This window comes from Chelonia mydas, chromosome 6, assembly GCF_015237465.2.
Source record: "Chelonia mydas isolate rCheMyd1 chromosome 6, rCheMyd1.pri.v2, whole genome shotgun sequence".
NCBI lineage: Eukaryota > Metazoa > Chordata > Testudines > Cheloniidae > Chelonia > Chelonia mydas.
In genome coordinates, this window is record NC_051246.2 from 48,581,929 (window position 1) to 48,607,060 (window position 25,132).

At 40.6% G+C, this 25,132-nt stretch overlaps 1 protein-coding gene across 11 annotated transcripts in view; it reads right to left on the reverse strand.

Moving 5' to 3' along the window:
* The window catches only part of NELL1 (neural EGFL like 1), a 409,663-nt gene that overhangs the window by 71,257 nt on the left and 313,274 nt on the right, over positions 1 to 25,132 (reverse strand). For all 11 annotated transcript variants that reach the window (XM_007067928.3, XM_043548858.1, XM_037899951.2 and 8 more), the window contains one exon: positions 20,663 to 20,758. In XM_007067928.3, the coding sequence (XP_007067990.2) occupies positions 20,663 to 20,758 (96 nt within the window). The remainder of the gene's footprint in view (positions 1 to 20,662; positions 20,759 to 25,132) is intronic.

Here is a 25,132-nt window from a genome sequence, read left to right on the forward strand (position 1 = left end):
TCCATGAATAAATGGCCAGATCCCATTCTACTTATACATGTGAATAGTCTTTGGCTGCATTTTCTACCCTGGGGCTAAGTTTCAGAAGTGCACAGGCTGCCCTAAATCAGAGTAAGGTAAGGGGCCCCGGCACAGTGCAGTAGCAGGACCTTGGGACTGCAAAGATGAGCTTTTTACAAATCAGCACCAAGTAACGTCTGGCCTATTTGGCTATAGCTGAAGATCTCACCCAACATCCTGAGCCCAGAAACATGTAGAATACAAGTCCCAGGGAACGATATGTGGTTGAAAATGGTGACAAATTAAATACAAGTCTGAGAGAACAATATGTGATTGAAAATTGAGACAAATTAAATAAAATGGTCTCAATTAAAATATCAGTGCTTACTAACAGTTACCACACAGTTGTATTCGCCTGTACTAAGAATAGCCAGCATCAGCGATCTCAGATTTAATTTATTTCGGTTTTTTAAAAGTACTAGTCCAGAGTTTTAGACACATTTTAAAAACACACACAATATTTGAAATGAATATGGTCACAATAAAAATCCATCCCAACCTTTTCACTTCCACTCAACCTGCTACCTTAGAGAATGCCTGGAAAAAAAGATAACCTTTGCAACATGCTCAGCAAGTCACATCCATGCTCTCCACCTAGAATACAAACTTGTCTGGGCACTGTCAGCTTGCGTGGTAAAGATCAAACCCAACAGCTTGAGCTGCACTCTGAAATGAACTGGAAATGCGTGCAGTTTTGGGGACACAGACACAAGAGGTTACATGTGAGAAGTTCTGGTAAGTAAGTGGCTAATCCATTCTGCACTAGCTGAAGTTTCTGAATGGTTTTTAGGTATAGCAATCTATAGAGCATATTGCACTAACCCAATCTAGAAGGTAATGAAAGCATAGTCAGGATCATTAACCCCATTTTACAGATGAGGCACAGGGAGGTGAAGTGACTTACCCAAGGTCACCTGGCATGCCGGCCAATGGCAGAACCAGGAATATATTATTTACACCAGCTGATTTCAGATGCTTCTCCCAATTCACCATAAAAATCTTAAGTCAACAGACACCTGATCTGTTGTTGTGTAGCAAATGTTAGTAAATGTTTACTATTTAATGATGTCCACTGTGGTCAACATCTTGAACAAAAGTCAGGTTTAAATGTGTGAGTTAGCTCAGATGTTTTCTTCCTAAAAATAGCTAATTCAAGATAATATTAGATAATACTTAGTCCTGCCATGAGTGCAGGGGACTAGACTAGATGACCTCTTGAGGTCCCTTCCAGTCCTATGATTCTATGATACTATAATAACTCTCTAGCCATACACAGGACTGTGCTCCTTGAGAAGAAACAAATTCATGTATAAAGCTACTTATCAAGGAAGTGGATTTATCTGAAGGTTAGCAGCACTCAAGTCTTATATTAAAGATTTTGGTCATAACAAATCTCCTTGACATCACTGTCCTCACTCATCTATTCTCCATAACATGCTCTCAGACCATGTGAAGAAAGATCAACAGCTGACATGGGCAGGGAAACAGACAATCTTGTTTTCAGCCTAGGATCAAAACAAGCTTTGAGAAGACTAACTCTGGGTTTTATTTTCTTATAGGAGAAATGCAGTTGTTTCCCAGTGAGTTTGAGCAGCAGGAGAGCAATGCAAGACCAAGAATATGTACCTCGAACCCGAAAGAACCACAATTTCTTTTAGACACAGAGCACCAGAAGCTGCGTTTACAAAGCTGCCTCTCCCGCCATTCCAGAGATGGAATGCTTACTGAATTTTAAGGAGCACAGAGACACAAAATACATGGTAGACCATACCTAATTAGTAACTGCTGAGTGAACACAGCATTCCTTGATTATACAGATCTGAAACAATCATAAGCCTCTAGTTCTGCCTCCTGTTTAAAGTTTGAAAACCTGAAAGCTAATGTGACACTTCCTTTTCCCACTCTACCCCCCTTTCATTCTTTAAGGTGAGAACAAATGCCAAAAGGATTACTCTTTTCAGCTACAGAGATTAAGTACAGTACAGGTCATAGGAAATGATAAAGAGAATCAGTAACAGCTTGAATGTCCCAGCTAACCAAGAAACACACACACACACACACACACACCAACCCCCCCAAAAAACAAAGGAGGTACAGATCAATGAGAGTCATCATTCATGGCAGTTTTACTCCAGACCCATGCAGATACTGTGAGAGTAGAAACTTGTCAATCATAAAGTATTAAAACCTACCAAACTGGCTCTTGTTATTAGCTACATGCTGACAAATTTGATCCTCTTTTCTAAACCAGGAAAAAGACTCTCTCCTTTGCCTTCACTGGGTAAGTCATTCTTTTCACACCATGACAACAGCTTGCACAAGGGTAAACCAGGCAGAAGATTATGTTCTCTTCAATACTGGGAAGAGCCACATTCCAACTTTACTAGCAATTTTTGTCCTCCCCTTACAGCAAAAAGAACAGCAAAGCAACTCTCCGATTTTGAAGTGGCAGGTAGAACACACCTTCCTAGAGAGGTTGAGTGCCATGAGACATGAGGTGTTCTGCTTCGAGGTGTGCCTTGTATAATCCTATATTCACAACCAATTTGCAGTGAGCAGATTTAGGAATACAAATTAGAGACCTTCCTGTCAGAAAGGCAAACAACGAAGGCTCATTTTGGTTGTGGGACTGTTCTTCATTTGACACCGATGGAGAAAAGCAGAAGGCAGCAGAAAAGCAAGAGCAAGTATAGTCTCCAAGTTGCTCACATCAGAGTTGCTTTATTTTACTATATTATTCAACTCTCAATCCTGTTCCACCAACATCAATAAAAGAGCCAAATGTATGAATAAAGGGTTTAATTGGATGCCAGAAACAAGAGATATCACACATTGGATATGACTAAGGATAAGATTGAGTCTTTTTGGTAAAAGTCATGGACAAGTCACGGACAATAAATAAAATTCATGGCCTGTGACCTGTCCATGACTTTTACCAAAAATACCCCGACTAAATCTCTACTTCTGGGGCCCTGCTGCGGGAAGTCCCTGCTCCAGTGCTAAGGGTTGACTGCCCCTGGCTGCTGCTCCTAGGGATCACTCTCAGGACGGCCGCCAGGCACCCCAGGCTGCTGCTCCAGCCACCCCAGGGCTGCTGCTGTTCAGGCAGTCCCCCAGGGGACCCCCTGGACCACTCCCTAGAGCCAGCCATACCAGCTGTTGTTCCGGCAGTCACCGGAGCTAGGTGTCTGGGGCCACCCGAGCAGTGGCCGGTGAAGCTGTCTCCCTGGCGACCCCCTGGACCGCTGCTCAGGTGGTCCACGGGACCAGCTGCATTGGCTGCTGCTCAGATGGTCCCCGGAGCCAGCTGGCCCCAAGCCTCAGGAGCAGCGGCCAGAGCAGCTAGCCCTGGGGACAGCTGGAGCAGCTGGTCCTGGTTCGCTCCAGTAGCGGCTGGCCATTGGGTGCTGGGGCCAGCTGCTTAGGTGGCCCTGAATTCAGCCGCACCACCCGCTGCAGAAGTCACAGAGGTTGTGGAAAGCCACAGAATCCATGACTTCCACCATCTCCGTGAAAGAATCACAGCCTTTGGTATGACAGGTCTACATTTTGCATTTCCTCTGTGTCAGACACGGGTAAAAGATTTTTGAGGAGTAGTTGCCACACTGGTTAAAGGAAACAATAAGATTTCAACCAATTTCTTTCAGCAGTGACCCTTACTGCCACTTTTGACATGTCCTTACGTCTTTTAAACAGTCTTGCTGGAGAAATTCACATTTTCTTTCATTATTCCCTAATTTCCATGCTGCCTTGAAAAAAAGCAAGGGCTCTAACCTCTGTTGCCACAAAACAACATTGAGGTCAAGAGCTTAGCAGGATTAAAATAAATAAATAAAGAGTTGGACTTTTATGTGAATAATGAGAACATTCAGAGTTGCAATAGCAAGGATTAAAATAAAACCTAATAAGAGTCGGTAAGGCTGCAAACCATCAGGCTTGAGAGCTTAAGCCAACCTTTATTAATGGGCCTTAGGAAGAAACTTCCCTGTGCGCAGATTAATCCATAACTGCCTACGTAGCATCTCTGGTCAATACCAGAGATGGGACACTAGATTAAATGGACCACTGGTCTGATCCAGTACAGCACTTCACATGTTATGTTGCACCCTATTCCTCAGCCTGTACCCCTCTCCAAAACAATGAACAAACTATCAGCCTCTCACCACAATGAGTATGTTTCAAATCATGTATTTTATTTTCCCCAGTCTACTATTATGCATCTACGTCTCATATTAATCTTCAGAGAACTTCTCTCCAATGAAGAAATTTACCTATCACAAAACTGAAAATATGTATGTTTATACAGGTCCATGAGTAATGCCAAAAGCAGAAAGTTGAACAGAAAGTTTTTGAAAAATGCTATGTTCATGCACCAAATGGCTATCACCGGTTTGTCAGCCAGCTGCTTAAAAATCCTCTGCTTTCCATCTCTGGAGCCCTAGATACAAATCTTGATCCAAGCAGGTTGCAACGGGAAATGTATGGGCAAGTCTTATCCTAACCCCTAGTGGATACAAGTGATCACTACAAAATTCACCATGAATGAAATTCAGGAGGGTCTGAAGCCTGAAACAATAGGAATCCTGTATATGAGCTTCCAGAAACGTACATGGTACATTCACCCAGCACCTGCATGGATAAGGTTACGAGTCTTTCTTGGAGGTCACGGGAGTAACGGACTCTGTGACTTTCTGGGATCTCCGTGACTTCCACAGCTGCAGCGGCTGACCTACGGCCGCCCGAGCAGCTCCGCTGCAACTGGTTCCGGGCGGAGGAGGAGCAGCAGTAGCGGTGGAGCCCCGGGCCGCTCCTCTGCCCCCAGTAGCAGCCGCGGCGATGGAGCCCTGGGCCACCCCCACCCAGGTAGCAGTAGCGTCCCCTAGAGCACATCCCGCCCCCCCCCACACACCGCACCTAAGATTTAGTTAGGGGTATTTTTACCTTTGGCTTTCCTATATTTTTAACTACCAAAATTTGGAGTTTAGTTGTGAACTATCTTCAGCAACATACCTCTCAGTCTGTCAAGGACCAAATGTAGGACACAGCATCTGACAAAGACCCAAAATGAAGGGCACACGAACATTTTTCACGCAGGAAAAAGAAAATGGTGTTGGGATTCATTCCTTTTCCCAAAGGGGTACACACCTCCACTTGAAATTTTTTAGGAGTCCACAAATGAAAAAACAGTTGAAAACCATTTCTTTAGTATTAATAACTCTTTCTACAACCTCGTTTTCCTTAGTCTTTATTTCTGATATAAGTAATTTTAAAAATGAAAATGAGAGGATACAAAATGCATAGGTAACTTCGAGACTAAAATGAGTGATGTCCTCCATAATGAAGGGCCTTTGAGATGCATGGTCAGTAATGTAAATTTGTGTTAAACACAACATTTTACTGAGAGGCTATGGATAAAGCAGAAAACTATGGAAATTTTTAAATGAAGTTGTATTAAATGAAGACTGCAGGATGGAAAAGTTTTATATGAAATTACAGATATACAATGTATTCATAGCCAAGGGGCATTAGGATAGCTCCACTTCAGGAGACAATTTCTCACTTTTAAATCTCCCTGCCAACAAAAATAATTACATCTACTCAAATATTTTAAAATGTTAATGAATGTGTTACCTTGTGTACTGGATTCTGCATTACAATATGAAAGCACAGATTGTGATTCGTTTAGTCCACCTGAGACATCTACACAATAATATTCATTTGATAAATCTTATACATATTACATAGCTGTTACAATATGTGAAAACACAGGTGGATGATAGTCTTGAAGCCAGATTTGAAATAAATCATTTAAAAAATGTTATTCTTTTCAAGCTCTTTAGGCACGATCCCTAGCTACAGAGGAAAAAATGCATATATTTCCACAATCTGAATCAGTACAGTGTACGTATTTAGCCATGTATACAATATTACCAAAGGAATATCATACTAACATGACCTGTAGGGAACAATACTGCGCTAGAAGGGGATCATACAGATAATGAGGGTGTCATGTGATGGCTTTGCACTACTCTAGCAGTGGGTTCTGCTTGTAAAGCTGGCTAAATTAGCTATTGGAGAATTGCATAAGAGCAGGAAAATTTCAAATGGCACAAAGACATCATAAAAGGCCCTATGCCAGCCTGGCCACCCCCCTACCACCAATGTAGAGAGCATGGCCAGGTGAAAGAGGGTATGACAAGGGTTTCTTTAAGCCCCACCTACTTCTGTCTGCTGTTTCTGCCCTGGGAGCCATTGTCACCCAGTATAAATCAGAGTAGCATTCAGGTTTTATGCCACTTTTTCATTCCTTTGCATGCGTTATGTCTCAGTTCAGCCAGGCACCAGATTCTGGCTATATGAATCTATGAAATTTTTCTTTCCAATGTCACATTTTTGTAACCAAACTGTAAGAAAAATAAATCAGTAGAATTACCTATATTGTATGCTCTTTGCAATAATCACTATAAAATTTCAATGAATAAAGCAAGCTTATACAAAGATTACAAACCAGGCTTAACAGATAGCAACGTACAATTCACTGTAAACCAAAAATTGTTTTGTCATCTGGGTTCAAATATTCAACCCTAGCTTTATCCCTAATTTAGTCCTGAAAGGATATTTGGACAGAATTTAGTTAGAATATATCTGATTTTTAAATTCACTTTGGAAAATAATGGAAAGCTAATTACAACCAGGGTGTTCTGTGCTTAAAAAAAAAAAAATGGAGGGAAGTCATAAATGCTGGAGTCATACATCAACATATACAGCCAACTCCTGCAGTCTTACTCAAGTCTTATGCAGAGCTGCAAAACCGAACCACACACATACATATGCAATAACCATGTGGAAGCCTGCCTGTGATTTTGGCTCTCGTATAAGTAAACTGTCCTAACTGTAGCTCAGTCCCTGCTAGCACAATAATAACCATGTGTTTCCAAACTAAACATCTCTTGTCAGGAGTTAGAACCTTGGCTGTAAAAACTTGAGGCTAAATCCTGGGCTGCTGTTTGATCCTTCTCTTTAAAGCCAGCTTAACCAATTACTCCACGATCAGAGCTATGCCACCTTCTTGCCCTACAGCCTGTGCACTGGATGATACAAGACGACAGCAGTTTGGTCTGGGGTGTTTGTTTAGCACTACGCTGATGCCCAAGTATTGTAACTATCATTTGGGGCCACAGACAGCCGGAGTAAGCTGGAACAGTCCTCATAGTGGCCAATGGAGAGCTGCCTCAAGACTGAGGGACACATATTGTGGCTCAGGGGATGACATCAAAGGGATTTTTTTTTAAATGGCAGACTTCTTAAGATTGACGCACTATTGCCCAGGCTCCGGATTCATAAACATCCAGATTCATGAACAATAATGGCTGTTTAGAGAGGAAACAACATCTTTAATTACCTGTACAGTTCCATGCACTCCTATGGAGTGGTATAATTAGTACAGTATAATCAACAACGGTTCTTTGTTCTGGATCAAAATAGGTTACAAAGTATTGTGCCAAAGAATCAAGCAACATACTAATGAATAGCCAGTCTAAAATTAAAATCCAATTTTTAAAAGTGTCTAGCATACTGTTAGAGTGTGCTTGGTAAATAAATTCTGTTTTTACAGTCCCTATTTATAGCGTCTAAGTTGGTTTTTAAGACAGATTGTACAGCTATAAAGGATGCAAAGTGCTATATAAAATCATCCCCTATGCTAATTCTTTGTCAGATTTCAGAGAATTCCATGTGTTTTTGCCTTCCCCCCACTTTTTTCTAGTGTAAAAAAAAAGTGACTTAAACACCTTGCAAAAATACTCAGAGATGTTACGCTTTTTGACTTAAACTAAATGAAAAATGTTCTGAGCTAATTAACCACTATGATTTTACTTGTAACATGGTGCCTAGTATTGAAGCAGCTTGCAAACCGTGCATGTACTTGCATAATGTGCAATCTGATACTTTTATACAATGTGTGACAGGAGACCGAAATGGGAATTGCGGTCTTAACTCTAAATTTCTTTGCTTCTGTGAAGCTTAGTCAGGCCCTCCAACCAAGCATTATTTAAATTTACTCTTTTTTGGCACTTAATGGATTTCAGAGTTGTAGCTGTATGCTCATGTCTATTTTCCCCCACCCTGAGTAGTTCAATTATCCCTGGAACTCTTCAAATCAATTTCTATTAAGTGTCATTACACTGCTGGAGTAAAACTCATCCATTGCAGATCTTCAGAGCTTTGAATTAAGCCATTCAATTCTTCATAATTCCAGCAAGTGCTTGGAATATATTTTGGTCAATTTGAACTTCCTGAATCAAACAATAGCATGCTGGGGAACCTGGAAACTTGCAACAATCTGCTGATATAGCTAGAACCTTAGCATAATTGTTGGGAACAACAGAAATTACACAAACCTATGACCTGGTCTGAAAGTTTGCTATGTAAATTATACAAAGCATCCAGGTATAGATGGAGTTACTATAAGGTGGGTACATAACTGGTTGGAAAACCGCTCCCAGAGAGTAGTTATCAAGGGTTCACAGTCAAACTGGAAGGGCATATCAAATGGGGTCCTGCAGGGATCGGTCCTGTGTCCAATTCTGTTCAATAGCTTCCATAAATTATTTAGATAAGGCATAGAGAGTACAGTTATAAAGTTTGCGGACAGTAAGAAGCTGGGAGTGCTTTGGGGGATAGGATTAAAATTCAAAGTTATCTGGACAAACTGGAGAAATGCTCTGAAGTAAATAGGATGAAATTCAGTAAGAACAAATGCAAAGTACTCCACTTGGAAAGAAAAATCAATTACACACATACAAAATAGGAAATGATTGCCTAGGAAGGAGCACTACGGAAAGGGATCTGGAGGTTATAGTGGATCACAAGCTAAATACGAGTGAAGAGTAGAACTGTTGCCAAAAAAAAAAGCAAGCCTCATTCTAGGATGCATTAGCAGGAGTGTTGTAAGCAGGACACAGAAGTAATTTTTCTACTCTACTCCATGCTGATAAGGTCTCAACTGGAGTATTGTGTCCAGTTCTCAGTGCCACATTTCAGGAAAGATGTGGACAAACTAGAGAAAGTCCAGAGGACAGTAACAAAAATGACTGAAGGTCTAGAAAACATGACCTATGAGAAAAGATGGAAAAAACTGGTTTTGTTTAGTCTGTACAAGAGAAGACTGAAGGGGAACATAACAGTTATCAAGTACATAAAAGACTGTAACAAGGAGGTAGCTGAAAAATTGTTCTCATTAATCTCCGAGGATAGGACAATGAGCAATGGGCTTAAATTGCAGCAAGGCAGGTTTAAATTGGACATTATGAAAAATTTCTTAATTATCAGAGTAGTTAAGGACTGGAACAAATTGCTTAGGGAGGTTGTGGAATCTCCATCATTGGCGGTATTTAAGAACAGGTTAGACAAACACCTGTCAGTAATGGTCTAGTTATTACATAGTCCTCCCTTGAGTACAGGGGACGGGACTAGACGACCTATTGAGGTCCCTTCCAATCCTATACTTCTGTCATTCTTTATGATTTTATTATTCTGAATGAAATGCTGTCAAAGTGTCGCAGAACCACAAAACCTATCAAGTTTTATCTCTTCATAGGTAAGATATTTTGTATGTTACATTAAGGTTCAGATATGGTGCAGCATTTCAATGGAATTAGAATATGATTTGTACAGGGGGATCATAAATTTTAAAAGGAAAAAAGGTCATTAGGGATTATTTATTCCTGGTTTGTTTGTTCCTTTTTCAATGGTTCAAAAATATTGTCCTCAATACCCTGGCAAATTATGAAATGTGTTATTGCTGCTATGGCCAGCTTATGAAATTGGTCATTTTTAGATTTGATAAACACAAAGCCCTTTTTATAATTCTTTCCCATTTTTATCTCTCAATTGGACTTATAAACCTTTTCTGTCCTTTAAATGAGGCAGTGAATATCTGGCAACGTGACGAAGAGTGAAAAGACTGTAAACTGTGAAATCTAAGAAGGTGAACACCCTATATTATATATTTGGTCTAAATTGCATTTAGCGTTCATGAAAAGTGTCAAATTAAATGCATTGAAGACTAATGTCTTCTGTTTTAACCTAGAACAGCTGCAGCAGGGAAAAGAGCAGTACCATTACATTGCCCTGTCAATGGGTCTCTTAGTCCTGTCCTGAAGGTACCCCCTCTACTGGGGAAACAGCAATTTATTTCCTATGGCCATTCACTGTGGGGACTACTAACAAGGATGTTAACTGTGGGCCATTTTATTCGGGTGGTTGTAAAAAGTGGACTTGGCTTTCAAACCAAGCCAAGCAGCAATTTCATTTCACAAGCAGCAATCTAACTGTACATATTAATATGACAGCATAAGGCCTCGATAGCTGCAGATGTCTTTTTGAAGAGGCAGGGCTGGTGATTTATTGGACTTCATGGTGGGAGCTGAAAAATAAATTACTCATTCAAACAAGGCATCAAACAATCATTAGATGGTAACAGCTTTTAGTCACTAGTGATCAGGTTCTATTTCCACAGTGACCTAGAGGTAAAAGTCTATGTACCAGGGGTGGCCAAACTTACTGACGCACCGAGCTGCATACGATAACCTTCAGAAGTTTGAGAGCTGCAAGACGTGCACAGCCTGCTCTGTGGGACGGTGCCTGCCAGGGCCTGGGGCTAAAGCCCTGAGACCCCCCACCCCACAAGGCAGAAGCCACCTGGTCCCACCACCTCTCCACAGGGCAGAAGCCCTGAGCGCCAACCCCCCACCCAGTCTGGTAGGTGAAGAAGGGGGGGGGGGGGCGGCTCTGCAAGCCGCACTTTAACTGCAAAAGAGCTGCGTGTGGCTCACAAGCGAGCCACACCTGCTATATACCATGTTACTATCTGGCTTTATTGTTAATTTTCCTTCATCTGACTTGAGGATGAATAGATCTAGTGAAGCCTGCTGAGAAAAGATAGAAGAGAAAAATCATTTAAACACCCCCCAGAAATTATCTACAAAAAGAGACACACGACTCACATATTCATCTGAAATGGAAGGCCATACGAACAGCTATGCACACTGTGTCTGACTCACTAGCCTAGCAATGATTAATGGGATCACTGAGAGAGTTGTTATTGTCATCAACCCACAAATATCACAAACTGCCTTAACTGTGAGCTCAATAACAAAATGTCAGACAGACAAGAATCTAGATCAGAAAATGGAAGAGAGTTTCTCAAGTATGGGTTATGTGTCTATATTTCACACATACATTTAACTAAAGCAGCTGAGAGATTTTGAGTGGAAAGTGTGAGTGGGGAGTTTCAGTGGGAAGCAAAATAGTTTAAAGGAAAAAAGTAGTAGATTTGGAAAATGGAGAAAGAAGCGGCTATATAAGTCATATCATGCAGAGATACTACTAGTCAGTCCAAAACAAAAAGTGTGTCTATAGCTAAGGAAGCAACCTCAGGTGCACTGGGCATCTGTTCTAGGGAGCCACTGAGTGGAGGGCTTTTCAGAAAAAGTTCTGTCTTGCAGAGCTCCTAAACATAATTAATTTCTGTAGGGCTCTGACCCAAATCATGGAACATTCTTTTTTTTTAGTAAAAAGAAAAATGTCCAGTGGCATTTCTTCAGGAAACACAGTGATAATTACATCTGGCCAAACAAATCATCATCTACTATTATGACTACTATTTTTTTACCCAGCAGTCTTGGCTTCGCAAACCAAACCTGTCCTCATATTTAAAAATCTATCTGGTATTTGAAAAGATTCCACAAATATCACAAGAGAACACATGATAGCGTATGGATTCTTTGCAAAGTATATAACCTTGGTACCTGGAATTTGAGATTCAGAATGGGTCATTCATGTCATTAGTGGGTAGAATCCACACACAATGGAGATAGACATACTCAATTTGATTGAATCCTCTAGATCAGTTCTGACAATTCATGAATATTTATGGGTTCAAATATGATTGAATTGAACCAAACTCCTACTATTCGTGAAATATTCATGATTTCCCCTTCAGGATCCAACTGCCTCTGCTAGTAATCATAGTGATTTAGATTCTGAAGAATCTTAAACATTTTACATGGAGCTCAATGGAATTACTCTGTATTTAAACTATTGTAAATGAGATTAAAATATGCATGGATCACTAACTCACCACTAAAATGCAACTGTAGCGGTCATTATTGTGCCAGCCACACAACACAACAATTTCAGAAGGGCAAGTAAGTAACTTCTCTGACTGAAACCACTAAGAAAGGTAAAACATAATTACCCAAGCTGGAATTGGATCCAGGTTCCACTGGATCTTTAATGACCACAAGCATTTAGGTCTTTCGTTTTATGCTTCATTCGAAAGATTGATGAGTATCATTTCCAAAGTGCAAAATACGAGGCTGCTGGCATATAGAAAGTGGCTCATCAGGACGTTCAAATAAGAAAGGAGATCTCACTCTTTCACATAAAAAACCCATTGTTTGTGTTTGACTCTGAAACGTGTGATCCACTTAGTCCTTTCAGAATGAAATATCTACTAAGTCAGATGTTACGCTGCTTAAATAGTAAAGAATACCAGATATCAGACTGCTCAAGTTGCTAAATTAGATGCTCCTTTTCAAAGGGAGAAATGATTGCTGTACTTAGGGAGCTCTCTATTCCATCAAAGCTTAAGGCTTGGACAGATTTTCATCAGAACGTTATAAGAAGTTTCAATTATCTTTGATGCTTACTGCCTTGAGGTAAAGTAATTTTTGTTACATTTAAGCTATATCAAACACAAGGCAACTGGCTAAGATGAAATGAAGACCCCAACTGCTTTTATGCTTGTTAGCTGTCCAAGTAGCATAGTATCATCTTAAGTATCCGTTATTTCCTCTCTCTCTGGAGATTATGGGCTTGAGCCAAAGCCCACCGAAATCAATGCAAAGATTCCCATTGACTTTAAACGGGCTCAATCCGAATCAGATCCTATATCCTACACTTGTGGGGAGATGGATTCATAGGTCTTTTCCATGTCTAATGAACATGACCCTATTGACTCTTTGCATAGTTAGCACTCTACCATACTTGCAATACTGTAGTTATCCAATAAGACTCCACTGGAACTACAGGAGCAGTAGGATGAACCTTATACAGACAGCAGCAGAACAGGTGTGTACCAAATAGGTTCATGCCAACAAAAATGGTTTCATATTATGCATAAAAAACTTTATCAAGTGTGAAGTAGGTTTGCCTGTTTTTTTATTACCATAATTTCCGATTATATATTTCCTCTACATAAATGCATTGGTGTAATACTGAATATAAAAAAATTGCCTTCTTCCTCTTATTTCACTTATCCCACCATCTGGGATAAGTCAGGTCGCCATTCAAGCATCCATCTTCTTCATCTGTTCAAGGAGGCACTAAAGTCCACCTGCTTACCATCTTCTTTGGTGCAATCTATCAATTGCCGCCTCACCTCTGAGAAGGGCTATGCCTCCCTGTGACATCCTGCCTGGGGGGAATCCAGACCTGAGAGTCCCTGTATTACTCCTCTCAGCCTCAGCAAGTGAGTTTTGTCGCTGCTAAGCTACTTGTCTGCTCCCTGACACACCAGCCTTTCATGCAGAACCCAGGCAAAAAGCAGCAATGTTCAAAGAAAGATATGTGACTAGATAAAGGACTGGCTAAACAACAAGCAGAAATTACCATTACCATGTTTGCATTAGTCCACTGAGCCTGGTGCACGTGATTTTTTTAACCTAAGTACAATGAATGCACAGATCTTACAGCTTGATTCATCATGGTGCTGGAGATAGTGAGCAATATAACGATGGCCTTTCATGCACTTTGCACACCATTACAAGAAAGCTTCATAGACAAATATTTCTTACTTGTAAAATCCTAATTACATATGCATTTGCTGCAGTTAGATAGTATTTGTCAAGTGCTTTGCAGCACTGTATGTTTCTCTGGTATGTTCAGTAGTGATTGGACCCCTTAAAATACATTCACCAATATAGTCACCCTTTGAAAAGGAACATCTAATTTAGTAACTTAAGTAGAACATCAGATATCAGACTGCTCAAGACCCACAGTGGAACTGTACAGAGGAACTATGGAGGAAGTAGCCATGCTGGGGAGCCTTGGAATAGGTTGTGGTGGGTTAGGGTGAATAGGATAACTCAGCAGATCCAGTGACTGAGAACCTCTGAGAAGGGAACACATGCAGCGAAGGCCTGTAGCAGGAAGTCAATCCCATGGCTTCTACTTCAACAAAATTTACTGCACACAACCTGATTTCTTGGGCTAGGTGCTGTAAGAACATTTAGAGGAATGAAGGGTTTTGATTTAAGAGTTTTTGCTATTTGTTTTTCCAACTGTCTCTTTCTAAACACACTGCTCCTTTGCAAAAATGCTTTTGATATTTTCCATGACAAGAATTTATTGGTCAATAAACTAACTACACCTAGACGTGCCTATGATAAAACCACTGATTTCTGAGCACTAAGGGTAGTGCAGAGAGGGGTTCCACACTGCTATACTTGTTCAACTGGTGTAGCCTAAGTTCCTCATGGCATGCTCATGACAGTGTTTGGAAGGGAGCAGCATGGTTCTATCGTTTCCAAACACAGACAACTTCGTTTTGTCTGTGAATGCTAGCAGCCCCTCCGCCATGCTTTCAATCTTCCAGCCACATTATGGCTGCTCCCTGTCTGGGCATGCCCTCTAACGGAGTTAGCACATCCAGACTGGGGAGACACAAATTTAGCTCTTAAGCGCTAAATGACCAGATTATACTTGGCCCTTGCACAGCTGTGAAGCTGAGGGAAAGGGGAAGGAGGAGGACACAGGGTGCTTTACAAACCTTGACACATGCCTGCAAAAGAGTCAAAGAGAAGTGCAGCAGCCCCATGCTCTGTGAAATAAAGGGATCAATTCCTTCCCATTTCCTATGTACCTGAGAGCATAACTGGCCTGCAACACAGCAGCTGCATCCCCCCAAAGGAGTGGAGTAATGGGCATGGAAAGGCCGTGCACAAAGGAGTCCCAGGATACATCCTGAGAGAGAATGCCTCCAAGTGCTCCATTTGGCATGGTACAACTTAGTGTTAGCCTGAACACATGGCATTCCTAAATGGTACACTCAAGAGAGAGACTAGTAAAACTAGTGAATATGCCATCTTTTGTTTAAAGGTCATGGAGTTTGGGCAACTTTCTTCAAGGTCACTTTTGTGACAGACCTTCTCAAAGGCTTTTTGAAAGTCCAAATAAATTATACCAACTGATTCTCCTTATCCAATACTTTGCTGATACAGTCACTGAACTTTAATAAATTAGACAGCCATGATTTTCTCATGCTAGCTAGACCCTTTCACATCATGATCATTTAGGCGTTTTCTAAGTCGATTTTTAAATATAATTTCAAATCAGTTGATCCACACTAATGTAAGGTTCACTGGTAATTCCTGGGATCATTCCTAGCACCTTTTTAAAAAGCACAACATTTGCTACTCTCCAATCTTCTAGTACAAGTAGCTGAATGTAATGACAGACTGCATTTTTTTTTTTTTTGTTAGGAGCTCAGCTGCCCTTGGATCTTTAACATCCATCATGGTGAGTTGTTAATCTTTCATTTATCAAAAAGGAGTACTTGTGGCACCTTAGAGACTAACAAATTTATTTGAGCATAAGCTTTCATGGGCTACAGCCCACTTCATCGGATGCACAGAATGGAACATATAGTAAGAAGATATATATATACACACACATACAGAGAACATGAAAAGGTGTAGTAAGAGGCTAATTAGTACTCCTGTTCTATTTCGGATACAGACTGATACGACTGCTACTCTGAAACCTTTCATTTATCAGTTTGTTTCAGCACCTCCTCTGTTAACCTCCTCTCCCCGATAGTGTTTGATCTTTATTTCCTGAAAAGAGTAGCTCTGCGGTAAGTATCTTCCCAAAATCCTCTGCTGTGGAGACTGATACAAGAAATTGTTTAGCTTTTTTGTTATGCCTTTAATTATTCCTTTATCTTACTGGAGGTCCAGCAGACCCACTGATTTTCTTGCAGCCTTCCTGCTTCCGATATACTTAAAGCATTTCATGTTGGTTTGCTTGTTGTAAAGGTCTTTGCTCTTCAGTGAGAATGAAATATTTAAGGAGCCAAATTCACTGCGCTGCTGGCCCATGAAGGCACATACCCACTGATTTAAGAGACTGGTATCCCCTTACATTTCTAATTACCATTTTAAAAAATGTACTTCAGCCTTCCACCACTGAGATACTGAAAGAGTACACAGTAGCAGCTATTTCTGTAGGATCCACAATCATTTTATTTCATCTGTTTTTCATTAAATGTCAAGTAAAAAGGCATCTGGAGTCGATGCTGGTATACTAGCAAATATGCTTTGTCATGCCAAGACACTATCTAACACAAATTCTGCCATCCTCTCTCACCTAGAGTTCAGTGGGACCACTCAAGGAGTAAGGTACTATTCAACACGAGCACAGGTCTCAGAATCTGATTTTAAGTGTTTCATACGATGATCACAGATGGATCATCTAGCCTACCCCCTTGATAGCAAACCAAAAAAACCCATTAAATTTGATCTCTATTCAAAATAGAGGTACAGTTCAGACACTAACTGCCAAATAGAAAAGGGGGCGGAGGATCATGCTTCTAATACAGCAATATGGGATGGGATGTCCAACAAGAAAATTAAACATTAGAAAAAAAATTATCTGACAGTACCTATGTCTGCAAATATCTGCAAGTACACCTGAGCTGCAACATGGAAAGGTAGTCCCATAGTTGGGTTGTAACGTTTCCTTAATTCAGATCTAGATTGCAAATGCCACCAGCAATGGTAAATTTTCCTTAACATCATGCTGCATTATATATTTGCCCTTTTGACTTAAACGCCTGTATTCATTTCAATTTTAACCAGTGAATCGGATATCATCACTTCAGTAGGGCAGCCTAAACAGATGAATTATAGACTATTCACATTCAAAAAATAAAGCCACCTGCTTTTCAATGGGGATTTTAATTGCCAGTTCATTTTACACTTTTCTCCGTGCGAAAGACAATTGGGGTCAGAGCAAGTTTAGCCAATGAGGAAAGCCCTCTCATCTTACAAACAACATATATGGAATTGCTGTGTTGTTGGACATCTTCAAACGCAGTGTGGCGAACAGAACACATTATAGATAAATGTCATTTTGCTTCAGCTGCGTATCAGTTTACAACGAGCTTCCACAGAAGATTTCACCAGAAACATTTAAGATTTAATTTAAAGTAGTGTAGGACTATTGTATTCTCTTTGGACGATATAGCAGTCCTGGAGAGCGTACCACCACATGTTAAGTATACAGAGGGGGCTATTTTTAGCATCACACACAGCAGAAAAATACAGGCCTATTTAGAAGAGACACAAAGATCATGCTGGACATCACTATGGTGAAAGAGAAGAACTTCTCAATGAAGTAACCCCACTCTCTTTAATTCTCCTTTTACCAAATCTGCTATTTTCTCCAAAGCTTCTCAGGCAGGTGGGCACTGGAGGCCTGTTTTGTAAAAGTGTCTCAATACAGCCTTCAATTTTGAGCTTGTAATTTTCCCAGACACACATGTTTCTGGGTGAAATTATTACTACATAATCCTGATTTTCATAGAGTCAGTTAGCGAGACATGTAAGTGACTTGAAATGTGTACACATTTGTTTGTGCCTTCAATGTGGGAGGCCACATCTGAAAATCAGACATATCTTTAGTACTACATATATGCAATGATTTCTCAGATGCAGAGCTCCATTTCATTCTGCAATCAGTTTGCATACCAGATTCATAAACTTCACTCATGATTAGATCAGCTTTATGCAACAGCTCCCAGTTCCACAACCCAGTGGCACATCCTACATATCTCCACAACAAAGTGCTCCCCTTTCATAGCTCACAGTTGTGTAGATTGTATCTGCCAAATGGTAGCCACTCTCCTGTGTGCATCTGATGAAGTGAGCTGTGGCTCACAAAAGCTCATGCTCAAATAAATTTGTTAGTCTCTAAGGTGCCACAAATCCTCCTTTTCTTCTCCTGAAATATATCCCTAAATGTTCAGAAGAGGGTAATAACCATGTTTTCACTGCACAACGGAAGTATTGCCACTGTCACTCTTTCGCCACTTGATCGCTTTACTCTTAAGGTGATAGCCTATGAAATTATAGATCTGCCTCCTGCTTGTCCTGTTCATCCATTCATTCTCTCATCTACTTATTTTCTTTTCAAGAGATAGTTAAGACTTTTCTTATATTGTTATTTGACGTGAGAAGAACATATAAGTGATGAAAAGTATAGGTTCCAACAGTGCTGGACACAGACCTCTCCAGCAGTAAAATCTAAGAGTTCAAGACTATAGCCCTTAATCAAAATTTTTCACTGAGGCCCCTAGAACCCCTACAAGAAGGAAACTCTAAGATTCATTGGTGAAACAAAGGGACAGAGAGTAGAGGAGCCCAGGGCATATCTACACTATTTCTGGGAGTGAGCCTTGCAGCACAGGTCCACAGACTTGTGTTAGCAAGGCTTGTGCTAACACTAAAAATGGCTATGTAGACATTGCTCTGACACTGGGGCTTGCGTTGGGGTTTGGGCTCTCAAGCGCGCTTCCCCCTCCACCCCGGCTTCAGAGCCTGAGCTCCAGCCCAAAACAAATACCTACATAGCTATTTTTAGTGCACTAGTGCGAAGCACAAGTTTGTGGACCCAGGCTGGGAGGTTTGCCCAGAGATGCAGTGTAGACATGCCCCAAGGGGCTAACTGAGAGTCATTGACTCCATGTGAACCTTAAGCAAGTCATCTGATCTTTTTGTATTTCCATCAACACAGGTACCAAACAAGTATGTCAACAAATGTTAACTTTATAACTGAAACACACAGAAATTAAAATCTAAAGTCTATTGTCTGGGTAGCCTGAGCAAACAGGTTTACATCTTCCTCTGGCATCCCTTTCTTATTAGTAACAGGCAAAATGAACCAGGGTCTCTGCTGAATGCACAGAAAAAAGGGCCCAGGGGAGAGTGTTGTCAGAAAGCCAATAACAACTCTGGCCCAAGGTGCAGAACAGAGCAGCTGGGAATGCTCTAACATGGGCCAGCTGACAACAGCCCCCAAGAGACCATCTGCCAGCTGAGCACAGCTGACTACGCCCACATTTATTCCTTGAGTCATGAGCTGTGGAGAGAGTGGTGTAGGAGCATCTATGCTACCTCTAAACCCAGAGGGAATTGAAGAAATCCCCAGGTTGGGGGATGATGCCAGTCTCTGCTCCCTGTGTGCCATCTGAGCAGCCCAAAGAGAACAGAATGGGGCATAGAATCTGTCCCAAATGATCTCTTACACATTTTAAAGCATTTAATTATCTAAATCGATGTACGCATCTTATCAGTCTCTGGATGATTGCTTCTTTCTACTTCTCTTTTCCCTTATAATAAACATCTATTTAGCAAGAGAGGTTCATGTACAATCATCTTTATTCTGCAGATAGGTTCTTTAGTTTCCATAATAAACATTTGGGACCAGATTGTGCAAATTACACTAAACCACACTGGGAAGGGTAGTGAGGAATCATACAGCCCCTGCGGGTTCTGCTGGGATTTTTCCCCCAGCATGCTCATTCCCTCAGCAGGATGCAAATTTGGACAGTTCTGGCTAGCACAACAGAGGCACAGCCATACTTTCTTCTCGCCCCACCCTCACACTTGGCTTGGTTTGCACCCCTAAAGCCAGTAGGAGGGAAAAATACCTGCAACCTCTTCAGTGCAGAGACTGCAATTGTTGGTAGCCTTTGAATGGGATGTAAAAGGAGGGGTGGAAGACCTGTTCTGCCTTCCCTCAGCCAGAGACTGGCACAAGGGCCTGGGACAATCTAGCCCTTTCTTGGCATTTCGAGTTAGTCAATATCTGCACAGACATCAGATGCATCATATGCTTCCAAATCTGTCTCTCCCTGAGATGAATTTTTGAGAGGAATGATGATGATAGTGAAGTGCAGTAAATATTACAATGTGTAAATACCAAATAGCCTGGAAAGAAAAAGACTTGGGATGGCACTGAAGAGTGTCTGACCAGCATCACTTAGATACATTTGTACATTTTCAATTCTGTGAGTGATGATGATCTCAGTAACTTCATGTTTGAATCAAATACCAAGAGTGCAACAGGAAATTGCCAGTGGGATTATTTAATGACAATTTAAGCAAGCAAGCAAACAAACAAACATTCCAATTTTAGATCTAATTTCTGCAACAGATTGAGAGAAAATCAGAAGGTCACCTTCAGATGATACCAGACATGACAGGTGTGGCAATTCTGGTTCATCTGGCTTTATCTCTAATAAGCACTAAGGAATTCCACTGTAAACAGTGGCAGGCACTGCCTTGATCTTTTTATATTACCAATGTTAAATGAAACAGTGTGTTCCAGGTAGGGAAAGTCAATTACCAAATAATCAAAATGTACACACTCACTGGAGAAAGAACAACATCCAGAATCTAAAACAATGGGAAGCAACAGTTGCCCATATAAGTAATCTTTTTCTTATTACAAAAGAATGGTTCCAAGAGAGTTTTACCTTTCTCACAATGACTCCCTGTGAATCCAGAAGGGCAGGCACACTTGTTAGGGGTCACACACGTCCCACCGTATCTGCATCCCTCTTCACAGAATGCTGAAAGAGAAAAGCAGGCTACTGTAAAACACAATTTCTACATTTATTATACATTTGTGAGGTGCCAAAGAAAGTCTGCCAAATACTGTATAACAGAAAACAGAATTCAAAATGTTAAAATCCAACCCATCTGCAAACAAAAGGAGAAAGGAATCCAGGTAGCTGGTATGGAAGGCTACCTAACTGCCCTCATGGCAAACCACCCTTCCAATAAAAGATTAATATCCACCTGGTGCAAATGATAGAGGGGAAAAAATTGAGTATAACAACATTTTAATGGGCTGATCTTAGCTCAAGTGAACTCAGTAGGAGTTTTGCAATTGTGGTGCCCTTGGTGGTGGACACATCGTATTGGCTCCTCCTCCTTGCTTCCAGCTTATAAATTTAATTGAAAGCCTACAAAATACAGCACTCTCCTGAACTTGATTTCTGTTTAAGCAGTTGACATAAAGAAGTTATGTAATCACAAAAGGGAGGCTAAGTGGGCCCCACAGTTGAAAACAGGAAGGGAGATGGACCATGAGACAACTTCTCTACTGAGATATGGTTCACACTATGAAAAAGCTTGAGAACCCCTGCCCTAAACTTAACTGTCCAGTAATTATGATTAAGAAAACCAATGTATCAGGCCCATTCTTATAAACAGTGCTTCTGGTTCTTCTTTTCTACCACTATAAATAAGGAATAATTCCACCAAACTGAATGCTGTTACACCAAGAGAACAGAATCAGGCCTTCTGTTCTAACACTATTCTTACTTTTTTCAATGAGAGGTCAAAATGAGTCTGCTCCTGCTCCCGCAGAAAGCTTTGGCAAGGACTTCACTGAGAGCAAGAATGGTCCCAGTGCGAAGCACATTCTTAAGAGCATATTTCCTGCCCCTTCTTCAACACACTTGCAGTTCTTGAGGCACTCAGTGGCCTAAGCCCCACTAGCGAGTGGAAGCTAAAATTAATATTTAAACAGAACTCAGCATCTGTGTTAATAACAGAACACAAAGTGCATCAGCAAGCTAAAATCACAGATGGAGTGTTGGCATCGAGATGTTACAAACAGTAGGAAAAGACTTAAAGTGTTACATAACAGATGAGGTGTTTTCGATTTTTTTTGCGGGGGAGGGGGCAAAGTACTGACAAGAATAACAAGATGAATAAAATACCAAACATTAGGAAAATGTATCTTGTAATTTGTAACTGCTTAAGGTGAGAGAAGCAAATCATATCTCCTTTGCTATGATCTGTCACTCTATCAATATACCTTGTAGCACTGCATATTGTTTTGGTGACGATGTATGGGAAGGGGAATCCTAAAATATTGTATAAAAATGGTAATGGTAATGGAAGAATGCAGGAATTCTAGGAATGGGGGAACCACTTGCCCAATAATATCTGCTATTTCCTGCTGCATATATTCCATGTATTAGTCATTTGGAAGTTTATCTACTCTAGTTTCATCTCAATCTTTATTGCTTGAAAGTGATAGCTAAGTGGAGACCTTACAGAAGTAACATTAAAATTCTATGTGGCATGAAGATAATTAGTATTTGCTGCAAAGCGGTTACAAAAAGCAAGTGTCATACAGAAAAGAAAAAAACAGATTGTTGTTTGTCAATCAGTTTCACCATCTAAAAGTAAACAGTCTATCAACAGCATATACTATACTATTTCACTAAAGTGACAGATCATTCAAATAAATAGAAGGGACACGAGGAGGAGGAGAAGAGACAGAGGTTTATTGCTCATAACTTGCAATACACATAAATAAGACTTATTAGAGCCAATGGGATATACACATATGTAGGGAAGGTAGACTACAACCTCAATTAGGAAGGACTGTCTCTTGTGTTTCCTTACTGCTATAATTGATTCTGTGAATATGACATGTTTGTTTCTTAGAATGAAGCTTATTTCTAGATCTGTACAGAAACTGGTTAACTTTCTTTCTATTCTTCAAGCTAACCAAAGAATGCTCCTCCTGGAAGTGGTTTATGAACAGGGTTGCCATTTTTGAGGCTTTGACCACTGGGAAAAGACCCAGGCCTCACAGTATTGAGGAGCTTACAGCAAAATGTGATGACATTGCTGTTACACAGAGGCCCACTGGTACTAGCCGGCAAAGAATTCACTGCTCTGTAACTGTCCTATCAGGCCTGACAAACTCACTGCATCTAGCACACTGCTTTCATAATAGTTATCTATTAAGAATGTCATGTGAGATCTTAAATGAAAGCCAGAATCACACAGATCCTCATAATCATTGTGTAATGTCTGCATTGATTATACTGAAGACATATATATGTACTAAACCTATGTTCTAAAATCTAAATCAAGGCAGGGTTGACAAACAGATTTTGAGTCAGACAAAGGAAGTTGGTTCACTTGTCTTGCTATCCGTTATATAAATTAAGCACTGCAAGCCAATACAATGTAAGCCAAAACTGCATATGGAGTAAGCAAGAGGATAGAAAAATAATGGAGACGAAACTACAGTGGGTTGTCCTGTCTCTGGGAGAAAAAATGAACTTTAAAGAATATAAATAGAATGCAAGGAGACATTTTGTTCTTTCATAGATTCATAGATATTTAGGTCAGAAGGGACCATTATGATCATCTAGTCTGACCTCCTGCACAACGCAGGCCACAGAATTTCACCCACCACTCCTGCAAAAAACCTCACACCTATATCTGTGCTATTGAAGTCCTCAAATCATAGTTTAAAGACTTCAAGGAGCAGAGAATCCTCCAGCAAGTGACCCGTGCCCCATGCTACAGAGGAAGGCGAAAAACCTCCAGGGCCTCTTCCAATCTGCCCTGGAGGAAAATTCCTTCCCAGCCCCAAATATGGCCATCAGCTAAACCCTGAGCATATGGGCAAGATTCATCAGCCAGATACTACAGAAAATTCTTTCCTGGGTAACTCGGATCCCACCCCATCTAATATCCCATCACAGGCCATTGGGCCTATTTACCATGAATATTTATTTACCAAAACCATGTTATCCCATCATACCATCTCCTCCATAAATTTATCGAGTTTAATCTTAAAGTCAGATAGATCTTTTGCCCCCACTGCTTCCCTTGGAAGGCTATTCCAAAACTTCACTCCTCTGATGGTTAGAAACCTTCGTCTAATTTCTAGTCTAAATTTCCTGGTGGCCAGTTTATATCCATTTGTTCTTGTGTCCACATTGGTACTGAGCTTAACTAATTCCTCTCCCTCTCCAGTATTTATCCCTCTGATATATTTAATGAGAGCAATCATATCTCCCCTCAACCTTCTTTTAGTTAGGCTAAACAAGCCAAGCTCCTTGAGTCTCCTTTCATAAGACAAGTTTTCCATGCCTCGGATCATCCTAGTAACCCTTCTCTGTACCTGTTCCAGTTTGAATTCATCCTTCTTAAACACGGGAGACCAGAACTGCACATAGTATTCCAGGTGAGGTATCACCAGTGCCTTGTATAACGGTACTAAAACCTCCTTATCCCTACTGGAAATACCTCTCCTGATGCATCCCAAGACCGCATTAGCTTTTTTCACAGCCATATCACATTGGCAGCTCAGAGTCATCCTATGATCAACCAATACTCCAAGGTCCTTTTCCTCCTCCATTACTTCTAATTGATGCATCCCCAGCTTATAACTAAAATTCTTGTTATTAATCCCTAAATGCATGACCTTACACATCTCACTATTAAATTTCATCCTATTACTATTACTCCAGTTTACAAGGTCATCCAGATCCTCCTGTAGGATATCCCTATCCTTCTCTAAATTGGCAATACCTCCCAGCTTTGTATCATCCGCAAACTTTATTAGCACACTCCCACTTTTTGTGCTGAGGTCAGTAATAAAAAGATTAAATAAGATTGGTCCCCAAACCGATCCTTGAGGAACTCCACTGGTAACCGCCCTCCAGCCTGTCAGTTCACCTTTCAGTAGGACCCGTTGTAGTCTCCCCTTTAACCAATTCCTTATCCACCTTTCAATTTTCCTATTGATCCCCATTTTAACCAATTCAGCTAATAATTCCCCATGTGGCACCGTATCAAATGCCTTACTAAAATCTAGGTAAATTAGATCCACTGCGTTTCCTTTGTCTCAAAAATCTGTTACTTTCTCAAAGAAGGAGATCAGGTTGGTTTGGAACAATCTACCTTTTGTAAAACCATGTTGTATTTTGTCCCATTTACCATTGACTTCAATGTCCTTAACTACCTTCTCCTTCAAAATTTTTTCCAAGACCTTGCATACTACAGATGTCAAACTAACAGGCCTATAATTACCCGGATCACTTTTTTTCCCTTTCTTAAAAATAGGAACTATGTTAGCAATTCTCCAATCATACGGTACAACCCCTGAGTTTACAGATTCATTA